Below are 20,539 nucleotides of genomic sequence, written 5' to 3'. Positions count from 1 at the left end.
AGGAGTATGGAAGAAGTGAATGTTTTCAGATACTTGGGAGTTGACGTGTCGGCGGATGGATTTATGAAGGATGAGGTTAATCATAGAATTGATGAGGGAAAAAAGGTGAGTGGTGCGTTGAGGTATATGTGGAGTCAAAAAACGTTATCTATGGAGGCAAAGAAGGGAATGTATGAAAGTATAGTAGTACCAACACTCTTATATGGATGTGAAGCTTGGGTGGTAAATGCAGCAGCGAGGAGTCGGTTGGAGGCAGTGGAGATGTCCTGTCTAAGGGCAATGTGTGGTGTAAATATTATGCAGAAAATTCGGAGTGTGGAAATTAGGAGAAGGTGTGGAGTTAATAAAAGCATTAGTCAGAGGGCAGAAGAGGGGTTGTTGAGGTGGTTTGGTCATTTAGAGAGAATGGATCAAAGTAGAATGACATGGAAAGCATATAAATCTATAGGGGAAGGAAGGCGAGGTAGGGGTCGTCCTCGAAAGGGTTGGAAAGAGGGGGTAAAGGAGGTTTTGTGGGCGAGGGGCTTGGACTTCCAGCAAGCGTGCATGAGCGTGTTAGATAGGAGTGAATGGAGACGAATGATACTTGGGACCTGACGATCTGTTGGAGTGTGAGCAGGGTAATATTTAGTGAAGGGATTCAGGGAAACCGTTATTTTCATATAGTCGGACTTGAGTCCTGGAAATGGGAAGTACAATGCCTGCACTTTAGAGGAGGGGTTTGGGATATTGGCAGTTTGGAGGGATATGTTGTGTATCTTTATACGTATATGCTTCTAAACTGTTGTATTCTGAGCACCTCTGCAAAAGCAGTGATAATGTGTGAGTGTGGTGAAAGTGTTGAATGATGATGAAAGTATTTTCTTTTTGGGGATTTTCTTTTTTTTTTGGGTCACCCTGCCTCGGTGGGAGACGACCGACTTGTTGAAAAAAAAAATATATATACATAATATATATATATATATATATATATATATATATATATATATATACATAATATATATATATATATATATATATATATATATATATATATATATACATAATATATATATATATATATATATATATATATATATATATATATATTATATATATATTAGTTAAAGTTAGCACCTCTAGAACTGGACTGGGGACCCTCATCCTCAGAGAAGAGAATAAACGAACGTATTTCAGAATAAACTTAAGGTTCTCCCTGGAGCCGTTTGAATATTTTCTTCTCCTACCACCCCTATATTCCATATTCTGTGTGAACTTTATTTATAGACAATACATTGACAAAAAACGCAAACATGAATACAGTGGCACAGCATATTCTAGATTATGAATCTCCTCCAGCTCCTCCGAAGCTGGACGCGAGCCAAGTATGCAGCAAGCATTTTTCCTCTGGATGGCCACGCTGAGGCGCTGGAACATGAAAGTGGCTGCCCTTGGCTCCCTGGTGGTGTCGATAAGTCTGGAACCCAGTTATTTAAGGAAATGTGTGGCGCTTTTTCTCCATGATCCCAAGGTCTCTGATCCCACTGGGACAAAATGATACTGTTGGCCTATGTCTCTGTGTTTGCTGATCTTGTACTCCTCCCTGTGATCAGCAGCTCTTCCCTGTCGCCCGACACTGTGATGAATGGAGGTGTCAGCCAGTGTCGACACGCAGGTATAGTACCATGCAAAGAGCTTGCCATTCTTCCTAGGATAGATGGTGATCCCGTTAGGGCGGTTGGTCTGTTGTGAGTATTATTGGCTGCTAATGATCGGGGCTCTCTATCGGCTGGGTATCGAGCTGTAGCAAGACTTCTCTTTATGATGTCGTTGACTTCATTGCGTCTTGCATGCCAGCCCTTGGTTTTGGAACAATTAAGATCATGTAGATCATATTGGTCGGCTTGCGCATCGCCGCAAATACACGTGTATGCCGTGTGAATTGGGGCAGAGAGGCGGAGAGCAACTGCAATACAGAGGTTCTTAGGGTCGAGGTGTGTTCCCATTGCCGAAAGAGGAACTGCTTGGAGGAAGTCCCCAGAGTGAGGTACGCTCACAGCTTGGAGACGGGCAGTCTCTCTGTCTGACGTTACAGCACAAATCACGTTGGCAAGCACCTTTTCAGCGATGAGTCCAGCCCAACTTGACTGTTTGTAGGCCAGTGCTGCACTAGGCTTTGGTGCTGAAGCAGCGAGAGTCTCCCATTCAGTGATGGCACTGGCGTAGCTAGGGTCTTGTATTCCTGCTGAGTCACTAAGGTTGTCGGGAAGAATTTGTTTCAATAACTCATTTGATGCTATGGAGGAGGATAAGAAAGCTGGTAGGGCAATCATATATATGAAAAGACAATGCAAAACGTATTGAGCTCGGTGAAATATGTAAAATATATTTTCATGTAAAAATATATTTTATGTAAAATATTTTTTGTAAAAATATATATGTAAAATATATTTTTAGAATGATAAATAAGTGAGCGTTGATGGGACACTGGGATGGAGGAACAGGTAGTGGACACTGGGATGGAGGAACAGGTAGTGGACACACTGGGATGGAGGAACAGGTAGTGGACACACTGGGATGGAGGAACAGGTAGTGGGCACTGGGATGGAGGAACAGGTAGTGGACACTGGGATGGAGGAACAGGTAGTGGACACTGGGATGGAGGAACAGGTAGTGGACACACTGGGATGGAGGAACAGGTAGTGGACACTGGGATGGAGGAACAGGTAAGAACACTGGGATGGAGGAACAGGTAGTGGACACTGGGATGGAGGAACAGGTAGTGGACACACTGGGATGGAGGAACAGGTAGTGGACACACTGGGATGGAGAAACAGATAGTGGACACACTGGGATGGAGAAACAGGTAGTGGACACTGGGATGGAGGAACAGGTAGTGGACACTGGGATGGAGGAACAGGTAGTGGACACTGGGATGGAGGAACAGGTAGTGGACACACTGGGATGGAGGAACAGGTAGTGGACACACTGGGATGGAGAAACAGGTAGTGGACACACTGGGATGGAGAAACAGGTAGTGGACACTGGGATGGAGGAACAGGTAGTGGACACTGGGATGGAGGAACAGGTAGTGGACACACTGGGATGGAGGAACAGGTAGTGGACACTGGGATGGAGGAACAGGTAGTGGACACACTGGGATGGAGGAACAGGTAGTGGACACACTGGGATGGAGGAACAGGTAGTGGACACACTGGGATGGAGGAACAGGTAGTGGACACACTGGGATGGAGGAACAGGTAGTGGACACACTGGGATGGAGGAACAGGTAGTGGACACACTGGGATGGAGGAACAGGTAGTGGACACTGGGATGGAGGAACAGGTAGTGGACACACTGGGATGGAGGAACAGGTAGTGGACACACTGGGATGGAGGAACAGGTAGTGGACACACTGGGATGGAGGAACAGGTAGTGGACACACTGGGATGGAGGAACAGGTAGTGGACACACTGGGATGGAGGAACAGGTAGTGGACACTGGGATGGAGGAACAGGTAGTGGACACACTGGGATGGAGGAACAGGTAGTGGACACACTGGGATGGAGGAACAGGTAGTGGACACTGGGATGGAGGAACAGGTAGTGGACACTGGGATGGAGGAACAGGTAGTGGACACTGGGATGGAGGAACAGGTAGTGGACACTGGGATGGAGGAACAGGTAGTGGACACACTGGGATGGAGGAACAGGTAGTGGACACACTGGGATGGAGGAACAGGTAGTGGACACACTGGGATGGAGAAATAGGTAGTGGACACTGGGATGGAGGAACAGGTAGTGGACACTGGGATGGAGGAACAGGTAGTGGACACACTGGGATGGAGGAACAGGTAGTGGACACTGGGATAGAGGAACAGGTAGTGGACACACTGGGATGGAGGAACAGGTAGTGGACAGACTGGGATGGAGGAACAGGTAGTGGACACTGGGATGGAGGAACAGGTAGTGGACACTGGGATGGAGGAACAGGTAGTGGACACACTGGGATGGAGGAACAGGTAGTGGACACACTGGGATGGAGGAACAGGTAGTGGACACTGGGATGGAGGAACAGGTAGTGGACACTGGGATGGAGGAACAGGTAGTGGACACACTGGGATGGAGGAACAGGTAGTGGACACACTAGGATGGAGGAACAGGTAGTGGACACTGGGATGGAGGAACAGGTAGTGGACACTGGGATGGAGGAACAGGTAGTGGACACACTGGGATGGAAGAACAGGTAGTGGACACACTGGGATGGAGGAACAGGTAGTGGACACACTGGGATGGAGGAACAGGTAGTGGACACACTGGGATGGAGGAACAGGTAGTGGACACACTGGGATGGAGAAACAGATAGTGGACACTGGGATGGAGGAACAGGTAGTGGACACACTGGGATGGAGGAACAGGTAGTGGACACACTGGGATGGAGGAACAGGTGGACACTGGGATGGAGGAACAGGTAGTAGACACACTGGGATGGAGGAACAGGTAGTGGACACTGGGATGGAGGAACAGTAGTGGACACTGGCATGGAGGAACGAAGAGTGTTGACACTCAAAGACATAGGAACATTGTAACGCAACAAAAGTTCGACTAACGTTGTCTTTTCTACTAGGATTTCCATCTCTCCTCTACTGGGAGTCCCATCTTTACTAGGAGTCTCATATCTCCTCTACTATGAGTCCTATCTCTCCTCTACTAGGAGTACCATCTATTTTGTACTAGGAGTCCCATCTCTCATGTGCTAGGAGTACCATCTCTTCTGTAATAGGAGTCCAATCTCTCCTCTATTAGGAATCTCACCTCTCCTGCACTAGGAATCCCATCTCTCTACAGGGAGTCCCATCTTTACTAGGAGTCTCGTCTCACCTTTACTGCGAGTTCCATCTCTACTAGGAGTCCCATTTTTATTAGAAGTCTCATCTTGACTAAGAGTCTCGTCCTTCCTTTACTAGGAGTCTCACCTCTACTAGGAGTTCTATCTCCACTAGGAGTCCCATCTTTACTATGAGTCCCATCTGCTCTCTACTAGGAGTCCCATCTTAACTAGTGCCATATCTCCTCTACTAGGAGTTCCATCTTTACTAAGAGTCCCATCTGCTCTCTACTAGGAGTCCCAACTTTACTAGTAGTGCCATATCTCCTCTACTAGGAGTCCCATATCTACTAGGAAACCATATCTACTAGGAGTCCCATCTCTACTAGGAATCCCATCTCTACTAGGAAACCATCTCTACTAGGAGTCCCATCTCTACTAGGAGTCCCATCTCTACTAGGAGTCCCATCTTTGGAAACAAAAGCATAGATAGACTTACTTGTTTCCTTGATAGACGTATTAGTGATGCTCATCTTGCTGTCCTCTCTCACCTGGTTTTTATTGTTCCTTACCGAGGCAACTTTATTCTTTGCCTTGCTTGCGAGCTGAGCGCCACCTACAGGACAACCAGGCCAGAGAATTACACCAAATACTCAAAAGAGTTTTCTATCGTCTACTCGGAGGTTATTTACTCCTGCAAGGGGTGGATGCCTGTAGGCTCACCGAAGGACTCTTGATCCAGGGAATTTGAAGCTTACTCTCCTTCCTCTTCCCTGGATCAATAATAACTGTTTATTACCTCCTCCACCCCTTCCCCTTCCTCCTTCCCCCCAAAAAAGGAGCTGCGTGACCCCTATGGGTTTAAAACTTCCCAGAAAGGAATATGATGATAAATGTTTAGTTTAATATTTTTTTCTCTCCAGGAGTAAGATCTCGTTCATGTGTCTCGTGTTATGGAAGTTTCTTGAGATGTCCCAAACACCCGCCCGGCCACGGACTCTCCCACGGTCAATACCCAGTGCCCAACCTTCAATTTCTCCAACAAACTAGTCCCTATCCCCCACCCATCGTCTCCCTCCACCAACCACTGTTCCCCACCTCGGAAAATTTACTTGTGAGTGAGTATATATATATGTGTGTGTCAGTAACCTTGTTATGTGACTGAATAATTATGACTGGCTGGGAACCGGAGTCTGGCACTAGGGTATGGCACTGGGACAGGGCAACATTGCAGGGAGTTGCAACTAGAAGCAACAATAGAGTAAACACAAACTAGTGTAAGGATGTTTGTTAATGTGTAGCGGAGAGAAGAAAAATAAAAATATGACGAGAAGTTTCAAGGGAATTAATTTTTAAGTTGAGTTACGTCTTAATGCTCACATAGGAAAAGGAATATATGCTATAAATGCTAGTAATAAGAGAGAGAGAGAGAGAGAGAGAGAGAGAGAGAGAGAGAGAGAGAGAGAGAGAGAGAGAGAGAGAGAGAGAGAATCCTTATGTTTTCAACACAGTGTTAATGTTACAAATATACATAAAATCTTGTAATATTCAGATAATTCGTTTATATATAAGTAAAACACATAAATAAATGTATACGAAAGCGCACACCCAAGCATTTTCTTCTTTTGCACACCCTACCAAATTCATATATATATATATATATATATATATATATATCCGTCTTACTCTTAATTCTTTCAATTATAACTCTACCATACACTTTACCAGGTACACTCAACAGACTTATCCCCCTATATATATATATATATATATATATATATATATATACATTCACTATGCATAGATATATAAACAAAGCAGCCAGATAAAGATTAGATTAACTATTACAAAAGTTTTTTTAACTGTATTTTCAAGTAGACGTATTTCACAAGATGATTTATAAACTCAGAGAAATATATATGGATATTCCCATACCATTAAGCGTAACAATAATTAGTGGTACCAAAAAGATGAGTAAAAAAATTTTACATAAAAAAATATGAGAACTAAAACGTAAATAAGTATTTGTGCACACGTTTTAAACAGGAAATATAACACGTTGCGTTTAAACTTTTGGGCGACTGCAAATAATGAATACCATTTTGAAAAATAATGAGACGTAAATGAATAATAGGTCAGACAAGATCAGATCTATAGTACAAAAAGTGGCACAATAAGAGATCAGTTGTTTTAAGGGATTCCCATTACACCTTGTAATGGGAATATTCTAGTCCACCTGTTATGTACAGGTGATGTACACCATTAATAAACCTCGTGTAGTAGATAGGTTTGAAATCTAATAAATAAAATCCATGAACATTATAAATAAATGATAAAATCAATTAACATCTGTTGTATTTACTGCGAATTCTGAGCATTTATGTGAATAAAATATTTTGATACTACATATAACAATAGCATTATATTTCTTGTCAAGATCTTCGCATTTAATAAAAGTATTAATAAAAATAACATTGTGACTGTGCCTGAGTGAACAGAGTTGAATGAGGGAAACAAATCAGGGAACGGGTAGGGTTCCAACACTCGCCATGGGTTCAAATCCCACCCCGTTCCGTGGTTTGTTTACAATCGTGAGTTAGTGTGAGGAGTGGTTGCTTAAACAAACAATAAGAAACAGTTGGTGGGAAGTCTTTGTTTACTTACTGTAGGTCTTGAGGTCTTCCAGGCCCGGCGTGGCCACCTTCTTCGGGGACTGTGCCCTGGGCTGCTGTCGCAAGTTTGGGACCATCAACCGAGGTCTCTTGAGTGGTGGTGTGAGGCGTGGCCCGCAAGGGCCCATGGCGCCTCCTGCGTTGTAGCTGCGGAAATCAGAGGGGAAACGTGAGACACTGGTAAGTTGAGGGAGAGAGCGAGTAGTTGAAGGGGAGAAAGGAAAAAAATGAGTGGTTGAAGGAGGGAAGGAGAATAAATTTTGCCACCGAAGTGGCTAGTTTATTGTACACCCCATATCCATCCTGTGTAGGGCAGCGCAAGAGCATATGAATACACAAAAGGCCTAGGAACTAGGCCCCAAAAGGATTTACAGGAGTACACCTGGATTTACATCTAGAGTTTACTTATCTGTTTCAAGCAAATTTAGGAGAGGGTGAGACTGGAATACTGGATGAATGGACGAGAGGAAGGGAAAGAATGTGTGAAGAAAGGGAAAGGAGAGAGGGAGGGGAAAGATCATTCAGCGCTCAATACAATAAAAACTGCACCCATTCACAGCATACGAGGAAGAGGAGGAGGAAGAAGAAACGGAGGGAGTGATAATGGTGTATAGAGAGGGAGGGGAAAGAAGAAAATTCTAATATTTACCGAGCACTTGGACCAATAAGGTCACTCAGCTTTCTTTTCAATAAAAAACGTTGTACACACTCACACGCATACCAAGAGACGAGGGAGAGAGAGAACTTATAGAAGGATGTAGAAAAGGAGATAAAGAATAAATCGGAGAAAAGAATGGGGGGAGGGTTGGTATGAGAGAGAGGGAAGGTATAAATGGGAAGGGGAAACAAGAAGGATAAGAGAATAAAATGTGCGAAGGAGGATCAGCAAATGCAGATAATTTCTACAGAAATGGAATAGAATGAGAGATGTGGAAAAAACGAGAGACGCGACAAGAAAAAGAGAGAGAATGACAAAACGGAGGAAGATGCAAGAAATAAAATGAGGACGTAGGAAATGAGAGAAGCGTTTGTAAAAAGAGAGAATGAATTCACTGTATTGTGTGAAAAGAATTAAGAGACGTTGAGTTGTGTAATTTATATTCCCCCAGCAAGGACACATTTATGTATTCCCAGCAATGACACACTTATGTATTCCCAGCAAGGCTACACTTATGTAGCCCCAGCAAGGACACACTTATGTATCCCCAAAAGGCTACACTTATGTACCCCCAGCAAGGGTACACTTACGTATCCGCAAAAGGCTACACTTATGTACCCCCAGCAAGGGTACACTTACGTATCCGCAAAAGGCTACACTTATGTACCTCCAGCAAGGACACACTTATGTACCCCCGACAAGGACACTTATATACCCCAAGCAAGGATACACTTATGTATCCCCATAAGGCTACACTTATGTACCCCCAACAAGGGCACACTTATGTACCCCCAGCAAGGGCACACTTATGTACCCCCAGCAAGGAAACACTTATATACCCCCGGCAAGGCCACAAGTACTTCCAGCAAGGATACACTTATGTATTCCCAGCAAGGATACACTTATGTACCCCCAGGAAGGATACAATTGTGTACCCTAGCTAGGACACACTTGTGTACTCCCAGCTAGGACACACTTGTGTACCCCAGTTAGGAAACACTTGTGTACCCCAGCTAGGACACACTTGTGTACTCCCAGCTAGGACACAATTATGGACTTACCCAGCAAGTGCAGGAGACGGAGTGTGTTTACCAGTCAACCCACTGGTGTTATTGACAGGACTGAATATACTGAATTCCCAGGGACATACTCGCGACACTGGCAAAAAAACTCAAGTTGTGGAAGAATCATATATTAACCCCGGGTTGTGTAGGTGACATCATAACAACAATGACGACGGAGTCGGGGAGTAAACTCTCAAAGTGTGTATACTCTGAGGAAGATCCCTCACGGTATTTATAACAAGTGTGGAATCCCAGTGAGCAGTTGGAAATTGAGTAGCGCAGAAAGTAGAGCTTCAGAAATATCACAACAATGACTATGAATATGGAAAACCGATAGGCTAATATATATACAGGGTAAAAAACAGATAAGTTGACAAATATTTATTGGGATACTCGAGGGAGGAGGAGCAGGAGATAATGTAACTGCGTATAAATTTATAAAATGATGTAAGAAAGTAGGTAAGGTGGCTTTCTTGCTGCCTGCAAGAGAAAGAAGACGAGGATATAATTTTAACCTGCGTGACTGCGTGAGCGTGGAGGTCCATGACGACACTATTGTCAAAGCTGGACACTTTTGCTGCCAGAGTCACCTGCTGGGGACACAACACTCAGCGTGAACAAATCTCTGTCTATAGTGTAGACAGCCAAGCATTATCACTCTGTGCAGCGCTTGTCCCACGAATCATAGTATCCACTATTACCCTCCATGAACTGTGACCCAAAACACACCCTATTGGAAGGAGTTTAAGTCTTATGTGTGGCTGGTATTAGTGCTAAAGTGCCTAGTGTATCGCGGTCGCCAGTGGTTGGCGAGTCCTGTGTAATGTTTTCTTGGAAGAGACTTTTTTTTTTAACCCATGACTGAATAGTTTTATTTTAAACTTTATTTATTTCGTGTGCTTAACGGCGGACGGTCGTTTTCCATAAATGCTCACCTGATAGCCTCCCATTCCCCTACGGTTTTAGCACTTCCTCCCCTGATTAAAGTATATATAAACGCTTAGCGTAGTACAATAATTAATTATCAATAATGGAAGAATAAAGAGACTTATTGTTCCAGTGTTTAACTTGGTCTTTATGGTTCACTTTACCTGTACGAAATATTTTTTTTATTTCCAGAATGATATTGTTTCCCTATTAAATTAAATCACTTTGTTTGTTGTTGACTAGGCTGTATTACCCATGAGGAATATATCCAGTAAACCCATCAGGTTTATGTCCAGTTAACCAATCAGGTATATATCCAGTTAATCCATCAGGTATATATCCAGTTAACCCATCAGTAATATATCCAGTTAACCCATCAGTAATATATCCAGTTAACCCATCAGTAATATATCCAGTTAATCCATCAGTAATATATACAGTTACTACTGTACCTTGTTTGTACCTGTCTGCTGTAGGTTACTCGTTTTGTGTTAATTTTGGATGCGTCGGTTTATTCTTCATGTTTATTCCCCATGATTTTTTTCATTATTAGTTTACATGCTTTTTTGACGGGCAGTTGTTCTAAAGTTTGGTAACTGATTTTCCTTTCATTACACCGATTTCTGGCGAGTTTCCTACTAAATCATAAAACAATCCTTGTTTTTTCATTGTTGCCTGATGTTGAATGGTGAGAATTATATTCCTCACAAACAGAAATAATCCACATATGGGAGAGAGAGAGAGAAACGCTCACGACGACCGAAACGTTGTCGTAAACGGGGTTATTTGTACATTGATCCAGTCACGGTATTGTGCCTTTTTCTTCTTTATTCCTCACATCTTCGTTGCTTATTCCTAACCCAGAGGCTCTCTGCCTATTCTCGGTACTCCATTAAGCTTGAAACGTCACATAATCATGTAAAATAAGCCTTTACCCCCTGACTTAGAGAGCGCTGCAGGTAGGAAGAGCTGCTGCCAACTAGGCAATTCACCTCCAGAGAGATCCTTAAAACTTAACCCATCCCAGCAGAAGCCTCGCGCAGGAATTCTCAGTAATATGCTAAGCATCCAGAAGTTCAGATGTGGAATAATACTGATGGAGCAATATACTGCTCCTGTTATTGCCAAGATATTGTAATACTATACGTTACGTATCACCGCTTTTATTAGGCGTATTTAAAAGAGGCTATTTAAATTTGACTGTGGAGTCTAATTGCAAAAAAAAAAAAAAAACTTCAGTGGAGACATTAGCTGACAAGGGGTTCTTGATCTAAGGAATTGGAGATACTCACCTCTTTCTTGGATCTAACCTGATAACCTTCTCTTAACTAGAAGCTGTACCGTTACGGGTCTAGCTCTTCATCGTGAATATAATAATAATAATCAATAAAAAGTTAATAATTAATAATAATAATAATAATAATAATAATAATAATAATAATAATAATAATAATAAAAGTATTTAATGTGACAATATTTTTTCCTTGTTTAAGGAATTCTCTTTTTGAACCCCAAAACCTTGCTCAACCTCAACAGTCCCTCTCTATACCATCACGGCCTCCCATTACCCACACATCTCCCCCATGTCTTCCTTGCACTGCCCACACCTTTTCCACAATTCACATACTTTCACAGCCCAAACACTTTCCTCCGAACCCCACAGTTTCTCACACAACCTTTACACCTCACTCTCCCTCCATCACGCAACCCACACACCTCACCCTCCCTCTACCACACAACATCCACACCTCACCCTCCCTCTACCACACAAGCCACACACTTCACCCTCCCTCTACCACACAAGCCACACACCTCACCCTCTCTCTACCACACAAGCCACACACTTCACCCTCCCTCTACCACACAAGCCACACACCTCACCCTCCCTCTACCACACAACCCACACACCTCACCCTCCCTCTACCACACAACATCCACACCTCACCCTCCCTCTACCACACACCTCACCCTTGCTCTACCACACAAGCCACACACCTCACCCTCCCTCTACCACACAAGCCACACACCTCACCCTCCCTCTACCACACAACATACACACCTCACCCTCCCTCTACCACACAAGCCACACACCTCACCCTTGCTCTACCACACAAGCCACACACCTCACCCACCACACAAGCCACACACCTCACCCTTGCTCTACCACACAAGCCACACACCTCACCCACCACACAAGCCACACACCTCACCCACCACACAAGCCACACACCTCACCCTGCCTCTACCACACAACATCCACACCTCACCCTCCCTCTACCACACACCTCACCCTTGCTCTACCACACAAGCCACACACCTCACCCTCCCTCTACCACACAAGCCACACACCTCACCCTCCCTCTACCACACAAGCCACACACCTCACCCTCCCTCTACCACACAACATACACACCTCACCCTCCCTCTACCACACAAGCCACACACCTCACCCTCCCTCTACCACACAACCCACACTCCAACATACAACCTTCAAGCTCCACAATACACAGCTGTCGAACACTTCCCATGCTGTTGTAGGGGCCTCTTTTGCAACTAACAAATTCCGTGTATATGTGAAGGAGCCGACAACTACTAGCATACTGTATACACCTATCTGGTGCCCCAGCCGACCCCGGCTTCCTCTGTAAATACATTTATTCTTGACACTTGTTAGTGACCCCCTATGGCCCAGGGACCCTGCGCAAAATAAATTTATACAGCTGCAGCTTTAATCAAGATTACCAGCCGCCTTCAAAACAGCTGTCAACAACATTACTGGATTATTTCCTCAGTCAGGAATTAAGTAGGACTCAGCCTGGATGTGTTCGATTCATTGCTTCCTTTTTCCTTTTTTTCCCACCAGTCTGCCTGTCTGCTTGCCCTATCCTGTCTGCCTGCTTGTCCTGCCCTGTCCTCCATATTTATTGTTTCACTTACACTCGTTGTCTCTCCTGCTCTGTCTTTCTTCACTGTCATGTTTCTCATATCCCACATAATCATGCAGTCTGCCTGCCACCGTCTGCCAGTTTTCTGTATTTGATAACCTCTTTACTCCCCGAATTCATTACTGCCATTTTTCTCCCCTGATCTCTCCCATTCCACCTCTCTAATCCTATCCATATTCCTTTTATGAGTGGCTAGCTGAAAAACCTATCCTCAGGCTCCTGCTTCACCATCCTCTCTTCCACTTCTTTCCATTTAATTCCTTTTCTATCTCTATCGTTGTTCTTCCTCCTCCCTCCGTCACTCTCCCTCGATAAAACCTCACATAAGCGATACGTTGTACAAAAAAAGGACGTTTAATTTTGCTGTGCAACCCTCTCTTCCTCCTTCCTCTCTCTCCCACTTTAAGAGACATGATACGGGCCTTATTACGTAGTACGCTCTGTTCTTAAGATTGTGTAGGCTCTTTGTATGTCCGCGACGGTCCAGCAGAGTTGCCTAGCACACACTACCAGCTGCAGGGAATGCTTTTGTGGGCACGCACCGCTGAGTGTGCTTGCAGTCGTGAACGCAGACCGAAGGTCGGGAACACAGATATGGAAATGTAAACAGTGAAGAAGCAGCTGTAAATACTCAGACGAGATAAAGAAATGAACAGTGAACAGGGGGTGATGAAGGCAAATGGGTAAGAAGGAAGGTAAATGAAAGCATGAAAACAACAGCAGAGGAGTTAAGATATCATTAACAGGCAGAGAGGTAGAAACGCAGACACGAAGAGCAACAGGTAACAGAAAAGAAGACAATTTAAGAACGCAAGAAGACAGCAAGCACAAAATACAGAAAACATTATATATATATATATATATATATATATATATATATATATATATATATATATATAAACACTGATCTCTGGCTGAAGGAGACTCGAACCTACGAACCTTGGAACAAGGTACGCAGTGCTTTACCAATCTACCCACACTGGACCAATACCTTGGAGTCCAGCTTGCGCTAGACTTTGATCCAAGGCAGCCCGCTTTCAGGGATCAAAGCCTAGCGCAAGCTGGACTCCAAGGTATTGGTCCAGTGTGGGTAGATTAGTAAAGCACTGCGTACCTTGTTCCAAGGTTCGTAGGTTCGAGTCTCCTTCAGCCAGAGATCAGTGTTTGTGTATATTTCGCCTGCTTTTGCGAATTCCTTGCATATATATATATATATATATATATATATATATATATATATATATATATATATATATATATATATATATAAATATATATATATATATATATATATATATATATATATATATATATATATATATATATATATATATATATATATATATTTAATGTCGTGCCGAATAGGCAGAACTTGCCATCTTGGCTTAAATAGCAACGCTCATCTTGCCATATAGGACAAGCGAAAATTTGTGTATGCAATAATTTCGCCAAAATCATTCTGAACGTAACGAAAAAAATATATTTCACTGTGTTTGTTTAGTGTTAAATTATTGTAAACAAATCTAAAATATATATAATTGGGTTAAGCTAAAATAAATTGTTCTTGTTATAATAATATATAAGATTCTTTTAGTATATTAATATATATATATATATAAGAGAAAATTTTCGAAAGGACTTAATATATATATATATATATATATATATATATATATATATATATATATTTATATATATATATATATATTTAAGTGAAAGGGGTAAAGCACGAAATAAGTACAAACATACAGAGGTAAAATGAGACAGACGACAAGTGTATACTCGGAAAAAGTCGCAGTGGACAACAGTAACGATATTCACTTAAAACTGGAAGGGAATCGAACCTTTGAACTTACTCACACGAGGCTGTGTTGAAACCTGACACACACTATTCCAAATATGCTCTTTTCTCCTCTCTCTCTCTCTCTCTCTCTCTCTCTCTCTCTCTCTTGTCTCTTCGGTCTTCTCTGCCGCTCGCCGGGGAGACACGATACAGTCTCATTACAGTGTATGCGCCATCCCTGAGATTGTGTAGGTCCTTTACTGTCTGGGAGGCTCTGGCATTGCTGCCTAGCACGATCTCCCAGCACGGCTGCCTAGCACGATCTCCCAGCATGGCTGCCTAGCACGATCTCCCAGCATGACTGCCTAGCACGATTCCCAGCAAAGAAACAGAAAGATCGAAGTCAGCAGGATCTGAACCCACGTTTGTTTCTGCGTGGTGCGTTGATATGGTATCGCTGGTGTGGCCAGAACATACAGGAGGAGAACGAAATTGTTAGGTAAGACACATATGCAACAGTTAGGTATCTTTATTGTGAAACGTTTCGCCTACACAGTAGGCTTCTTCAGTCAAGTACAGAAAAGTTGATAGAAGCAGAAGATACTTGAAGACGATGTAATCAGTCCATCACCCTTAAAGTTTTGAGGTGGTCAGTCCCTCAGTCTGGAGAAGAGTATGAAACAATATGGAGAAGATGTGACAGGATGGAGCTTTTATAGCGCCAAGAGGTGAGACGTAGGCCACTAGGAGAGGTAAGAACTCAGATGTTGAGAAGGCAGGTCCCTCTCAAATCCAGCCTCTCTCACTGGTGGAAGTTGTCGAAGTTGATTGCAGGTCTGTACCAAGATACCCTTGTGTTGCAGTGTCTGACAGATTGAACATTAAAATGGTATAAAATACCGACAGGTTGTTAGGTAAGACACATATGCAACAGTTAGGTATCTTTATTGTGAAACGTTTCGCCTACACAGTAGGCTTCTTCAGTCAAGTACAGAAAAGTTGATAGAAGCAGAAGATACTTGAAGACGATGTAATCAGTCCATCACCCTTAAACGAAATTGCTGGAAGCCATGCTTGAGGGCCACTGGTGTGCCCGGCGCTAGGAAGAAACATTGCTTGCATAAACCTTGGTAACAGATACCGACAAATTGGCTTAGAAAGACACCTGAGCCAACACTAGGACATATTTATTAGAAAACGTTTCGGTCCTGGGACATGGATCGCCTCTAACATACAGAGGTTAAAACGATAGTATATATACGGAGAATGGGGGTGTGACACATAGTAACCTAAAAAACGCCATGTTGGGATGAGGACAGGTAGACAATGGGATCAAGTGACTCCTGCGTTGTTAGGGGGTGTTTTGTCTGGTTGGGTATCATGTACGCTAATATTTTTGAAATTTTGTATTCTCCAGTGTTATGTTCTAAGGTGTCGGTGACGGCGATTACCGAGGCTTCCAGACACCGTCGGAGTCTAGGGTCTTGTTCGGTGAACGCGAACTATCCCTCATCCCAAATTCTTACTCAAACATGGCTTGTAACCAGGTTACCTAACATTTGGCTGAGTGGTCTAAGGCGTCATGTAGGGAACTATGTACATCATATATATATATATATATATATATATATATATATATATATATATATACATATATATATATATATATATATATATATATATAATATATATGTCGTGCCGAATAGGCAGAACTTGCGATCTTGGCTTAAATAGCAAAGTTCATCTTGCCATATAGGACAAGTGAAAATTTGTGTATGCAATAATTTCGCCAAAATCATAAACCTAACGAAAAATATATATTTCATTGTGTTTGTTTAGTATTAAATTACTGTAAACAAATCTAAAATATATTTAGTTGGGTTGGGCTAAAATAAATTACTCTTGTTATAATAAGGTTAGGTAAGTTTTCTAAGATTCTTTTGGTGCAAAATTAAAAAAATTTACATTAACATTAATGAAAAGTATATATCTTTAAACGTACAAAAGAAAATTTCAGAAAGGACTTAATTTTAAATGAGTTCTTGCTATTTGACCAGTTTTACATATTCGGCACGACATATATATATATATATATATATATATATATATATATATATATATATATATATATATATATATATATATACTATATATATATATGATTACAGGGATGCGAGTCTGAGTTCCCGGACCCCGCCTCTCTAGTTGCCGCTTGCTAAAGTCACTCTCTCCTAACCTCACGGGTACTCTCGTACCTATTCTTAAAACTGTGTATAGAGTCTGCCTCCACTACTTACTCGTGTAGGTCATTACATTTCCCGGCCACCCTGAGGCTGAAGAAATACGTGTATAGAGTGAATATACAGTCGTGTGAATGAGGGTATATTCATTAGTGTAGACGTGTGTATATGTTAGTATAGACGAGTATATATACACCAGTGTAGACGAATGTATATACACTCGTGTAGACGAGTATATATGCATTAGTATAGAAGAAATGTTTATAAGTGTGAGTGTATGTATATACTTATGCAAGCGCAGATGTATATTATTATTATAATCGTGGAAAAGCATTAAACCCATAAGAGTCCTTCAAGGTCAGGAGAATGGGAAGTAATCAGGTTTGGACAGAGGAAGTAAGAGCAGCTTCAGGTCCTTGGATTAAAAGCCCTTCACTAGCAACACATCACCTCACTGAAAAGTAGGAAAGTGCATTCCTTTGTATGTATGTATGTATGCATACGAGTGTACAGGTGTAAATATACACAATTGTAGCGTTTATTTTGTATACAAATTCAAACAAGCTTAGGTATACACTAATTTAGGTATATACAAGTTAGTGTGTATACAAATATGGACGTCCGGCAGGTGTGAGGTGATGCCCTCAACACCACCAGCTGGTGATGCCCTCAACACCACCAGCTGGTGATGCCCTCAACACCACCAGCTGGTGATGCACTTAACACCAGAAAATACCTTGCCACATAATTCCCAAAGTTTGGAGATGCCTAAAATGAAACTCTTACACCCTTTAAGAATTCTTGGACACCGAGAGTATTTACATGAAGCAAGAACAGCAAGATGGCGGCGGAGGAGGAGGGGGATGACGTGGTAATGGTGGAAGAATAAAAGGAAGAGGAGGAGGAAGAGGAGGAGGAAGTGATGATCGTGTTAATGATAATTAAGGAGCAAGACGAAGGCGGTAGTGGAGCAATATGGCTGCAAAAGTGCAGAATGTAAACAAAAGGACAGTTGTTTACTCAGGGTCTAATTGGTAGACACCAGGGTGAGGGAGGCTCCACTGAGGCCGTAACCTCTCGCTAGGGATGGAAGAGTGGGAGGGAGGGGGCGAGGAGTGGGAGGGGTGGAGGGACGTTCCCTCCACACGTTCTCTCAATTTGAACTCCCACAACCCGAGCCATCGTCAGCGCCCGACTAAACGGCTGTTAATTTACCCAGCGACCGTGTTTCATTAATTGTTCCATGTATGACGTCTTTCGTTAAAGGCCAGTGTGTACAGTGGTCGGCAGAGAACACAAATACCAGAAGCGTACAGTGGTCGTTATAGAACACGAACACCAGTAGTGTACAATGGTCAGCATCGATCACGAACACTAGTAGTGTAAGGTGGTAGGTAGAGAACACGAACTATAATGTACAGTGGTCGACACAAAACACGAACCCCAGTAGTGTACAGTACATATACACAAGTTATGTTAATGTTTCATGGGCTGGAAGAACGCACATAGTCGTGTCTGGGAGTCAGGAACACATCAAACCTCCAAGGAAGTGAGTAGTGAGAACCCCAGTTACTGTAACTAAGTAAGCGGCATGGAACACAAATACAGAACTTTACAGGTCACGAAAGTGTTAAAGAGAGCCGTGAAACACAGTGTTTGCAGATCATGTAACCATAACGTTCATGAAATAATGATACAGCAGCTTTCCTAGATCATGTAACTATAAGGTCATTACGACGGTTTACAGCCAAGTTCCCTGGTCAGGTAATTATAAGGGCAGTGGGACAGTTTACAGCCAGGTCCCCAGGTCCTGTAACTATAAAGGTAGTGGGACAGTTTACAGCCAGGTCCCCAGGCCAGGTAACCATAAGAACAATGGGACAGTTTACAGCCAGGTCCCCAGGTTAATGCCTTTAAGCCGTGAAGAGCGGAAACAATCATGTTCCTGTGTTATGGTAATGGCTGGCAGACGCACGAGCACCAGCACAGTCCTGTTGGTGAGGGGCTGGCTCCCTTCAAGGTGCCTTAATACTTCTGAAGGGCTCTTAAACCAAGGCAGTGAACCTTTCCTTCCCTTCTTTGAATCGAACCTCATTCCCTCTCCTTCCCCAAGCGCTATATGACCCATGTGAGTTTACAGCTTTCTACTAATTATAGCAATCTATCCCCAGTCTTATCAGAAAATAAGAGGCAAATTTGTTATTATTATATTCACGAGAAAGCGCTAAACCATTAAAAGTCATACAGCGCCTTAAAACTGTGAGGGAAGGAGGGCAACCATTTTGTTCCAGGTAAGGGGAAGTAGGGGCAATGTTATGGCTGGAGAGTCCTTCACCTGCACTCAGGTACCTTGACCTGAAGGTGCTACCAGGATTAGATAGCGGAAGCTGTTGAGGTGCAGTATTAATTGGGCCATGTTACGTCATTAAGTGGGGCATGTTACGTCATTAAGTGGGCCATGTTACGTCATTAAGTTGTCCATGTTACGTCACTAATTGGACCTGCTGCGTCAGTTGCAGTAGGGTCCAGTTACGTCATTTTCAATAGTCATTTTTCGCCATATTCACTAAGGCCTCGTTGCGTCATTCAGTAGAGTCGTGTTGCTTCATATGCAATAGGGCCATTTGCGTCATGTTTACTAGGACCTTGTTGCGTCATATTCAGTAGTTAAGTTTCGTCTAGTTATTTTTTTTCCTCAGGAGTTAGAAGGATGGTAACTACCTTTGTTTATGTTGCTGGAGTCGAACTTGTGTTCCAGCAGTCTCGGAGCCTTGTATCCGAACGTGTTATCCACTTTAAAGAATCACTTGCTGGTGTTCCATGCCATGAAGTGGGCGTGTTTGTCATGTTGGTCTACATATGAACGATTAGTGTGTGTACACACCTATTTGTACTCATCTGTGGTTGCAGGGGTTGAGTCATAGCTCCAGGCCCCGCCTCTTCGCTGGTTGCTACTAAGTCCACTCTCTCCATAAGCTTTATCGTATCTCTTCTAAAAATTTCAACTGTGTGTGTGTGTGTGTGTGTGTGTGTAGCATATCTATATTGTTTCATTTTTTTATTAATATCCCATAATGTTTCACGTGCATAAAATTTATTATAATTCGCGCCTAAGAAGTTTCATACAGAACAAACTCTAAGACAGTAGCAATCAAATTAGAGTTTTGACACCATAGAGCAGACTCAGGATGGTTCAACACTGCTCTTGCGAAATTTCCTGAAATCAACTAGTGAACACAATGCAACTAGGCACAATTAACTCAATACCTCACCTCATTTTATCCTAATCCTCCTCTAACTTATCTTCCAATGGAACAGGATAATATATCTTAATATTCCGCCCACTGAAGTGAAGAAAGTCCCGAGCGAAACGTTCTCTCTATAATAAAAATTCGTCTATGCAATGTTTCTTCGCATCATTGTCATATCTCTCTCTAGGTCATG

General features: G+C 42.7%; 1 protein-coding gene across 2 annotated transcripts in view; it reads right to left on the bottom strand.

The window, feature by feature from the left end:
* The window catches only part of LOC128696876 (uncharacterized), a 285,763-nt gene that overhangs the window by 52,404 nt on the left and 212,820 nt on the right, over positions 1-20,539 (bottom strand). Inside the window, exons 4-5 of one of the 2 annotated variants that reach the window (XM_070096084.1) lie at positions 7,471-7,625; positions 5,306-5,422 (exon numbers count right to left, since the gene is read on the bottom strand). In XM_070096084.1, the coding sequence (XP_069952185.1) occupies positions 5,306-5,422; positions 7,471-7,625 (272 nt within the window). The remainder of the gene's footprint in view (positions 1-5,305; positions 5,423-7,470; positions 7,626-20,539) is intronic. The other variant, XM_070096085.1, reaches the window with a different exon arrangement.

Source organism: Cherax quadricarinatus, chromosome 52 (genome assembly GCF_038502225.1).
Source record: "Cherax quadricarinatus isolate ZL_2023a chromosome 52, ASM3850222v1, whole genome shotgun sequence".
NCBI classification, from domain to species: domain Eukaryota; kingdom Metazoa; phylum Arthropoda; class Malacostraca; order Decapoda; family Parastacidae; genus Cherax; species Cherax quadricarinatus.
This window is presented reverse-complemented; position numbering and strand designations above follow the sequence as displayed.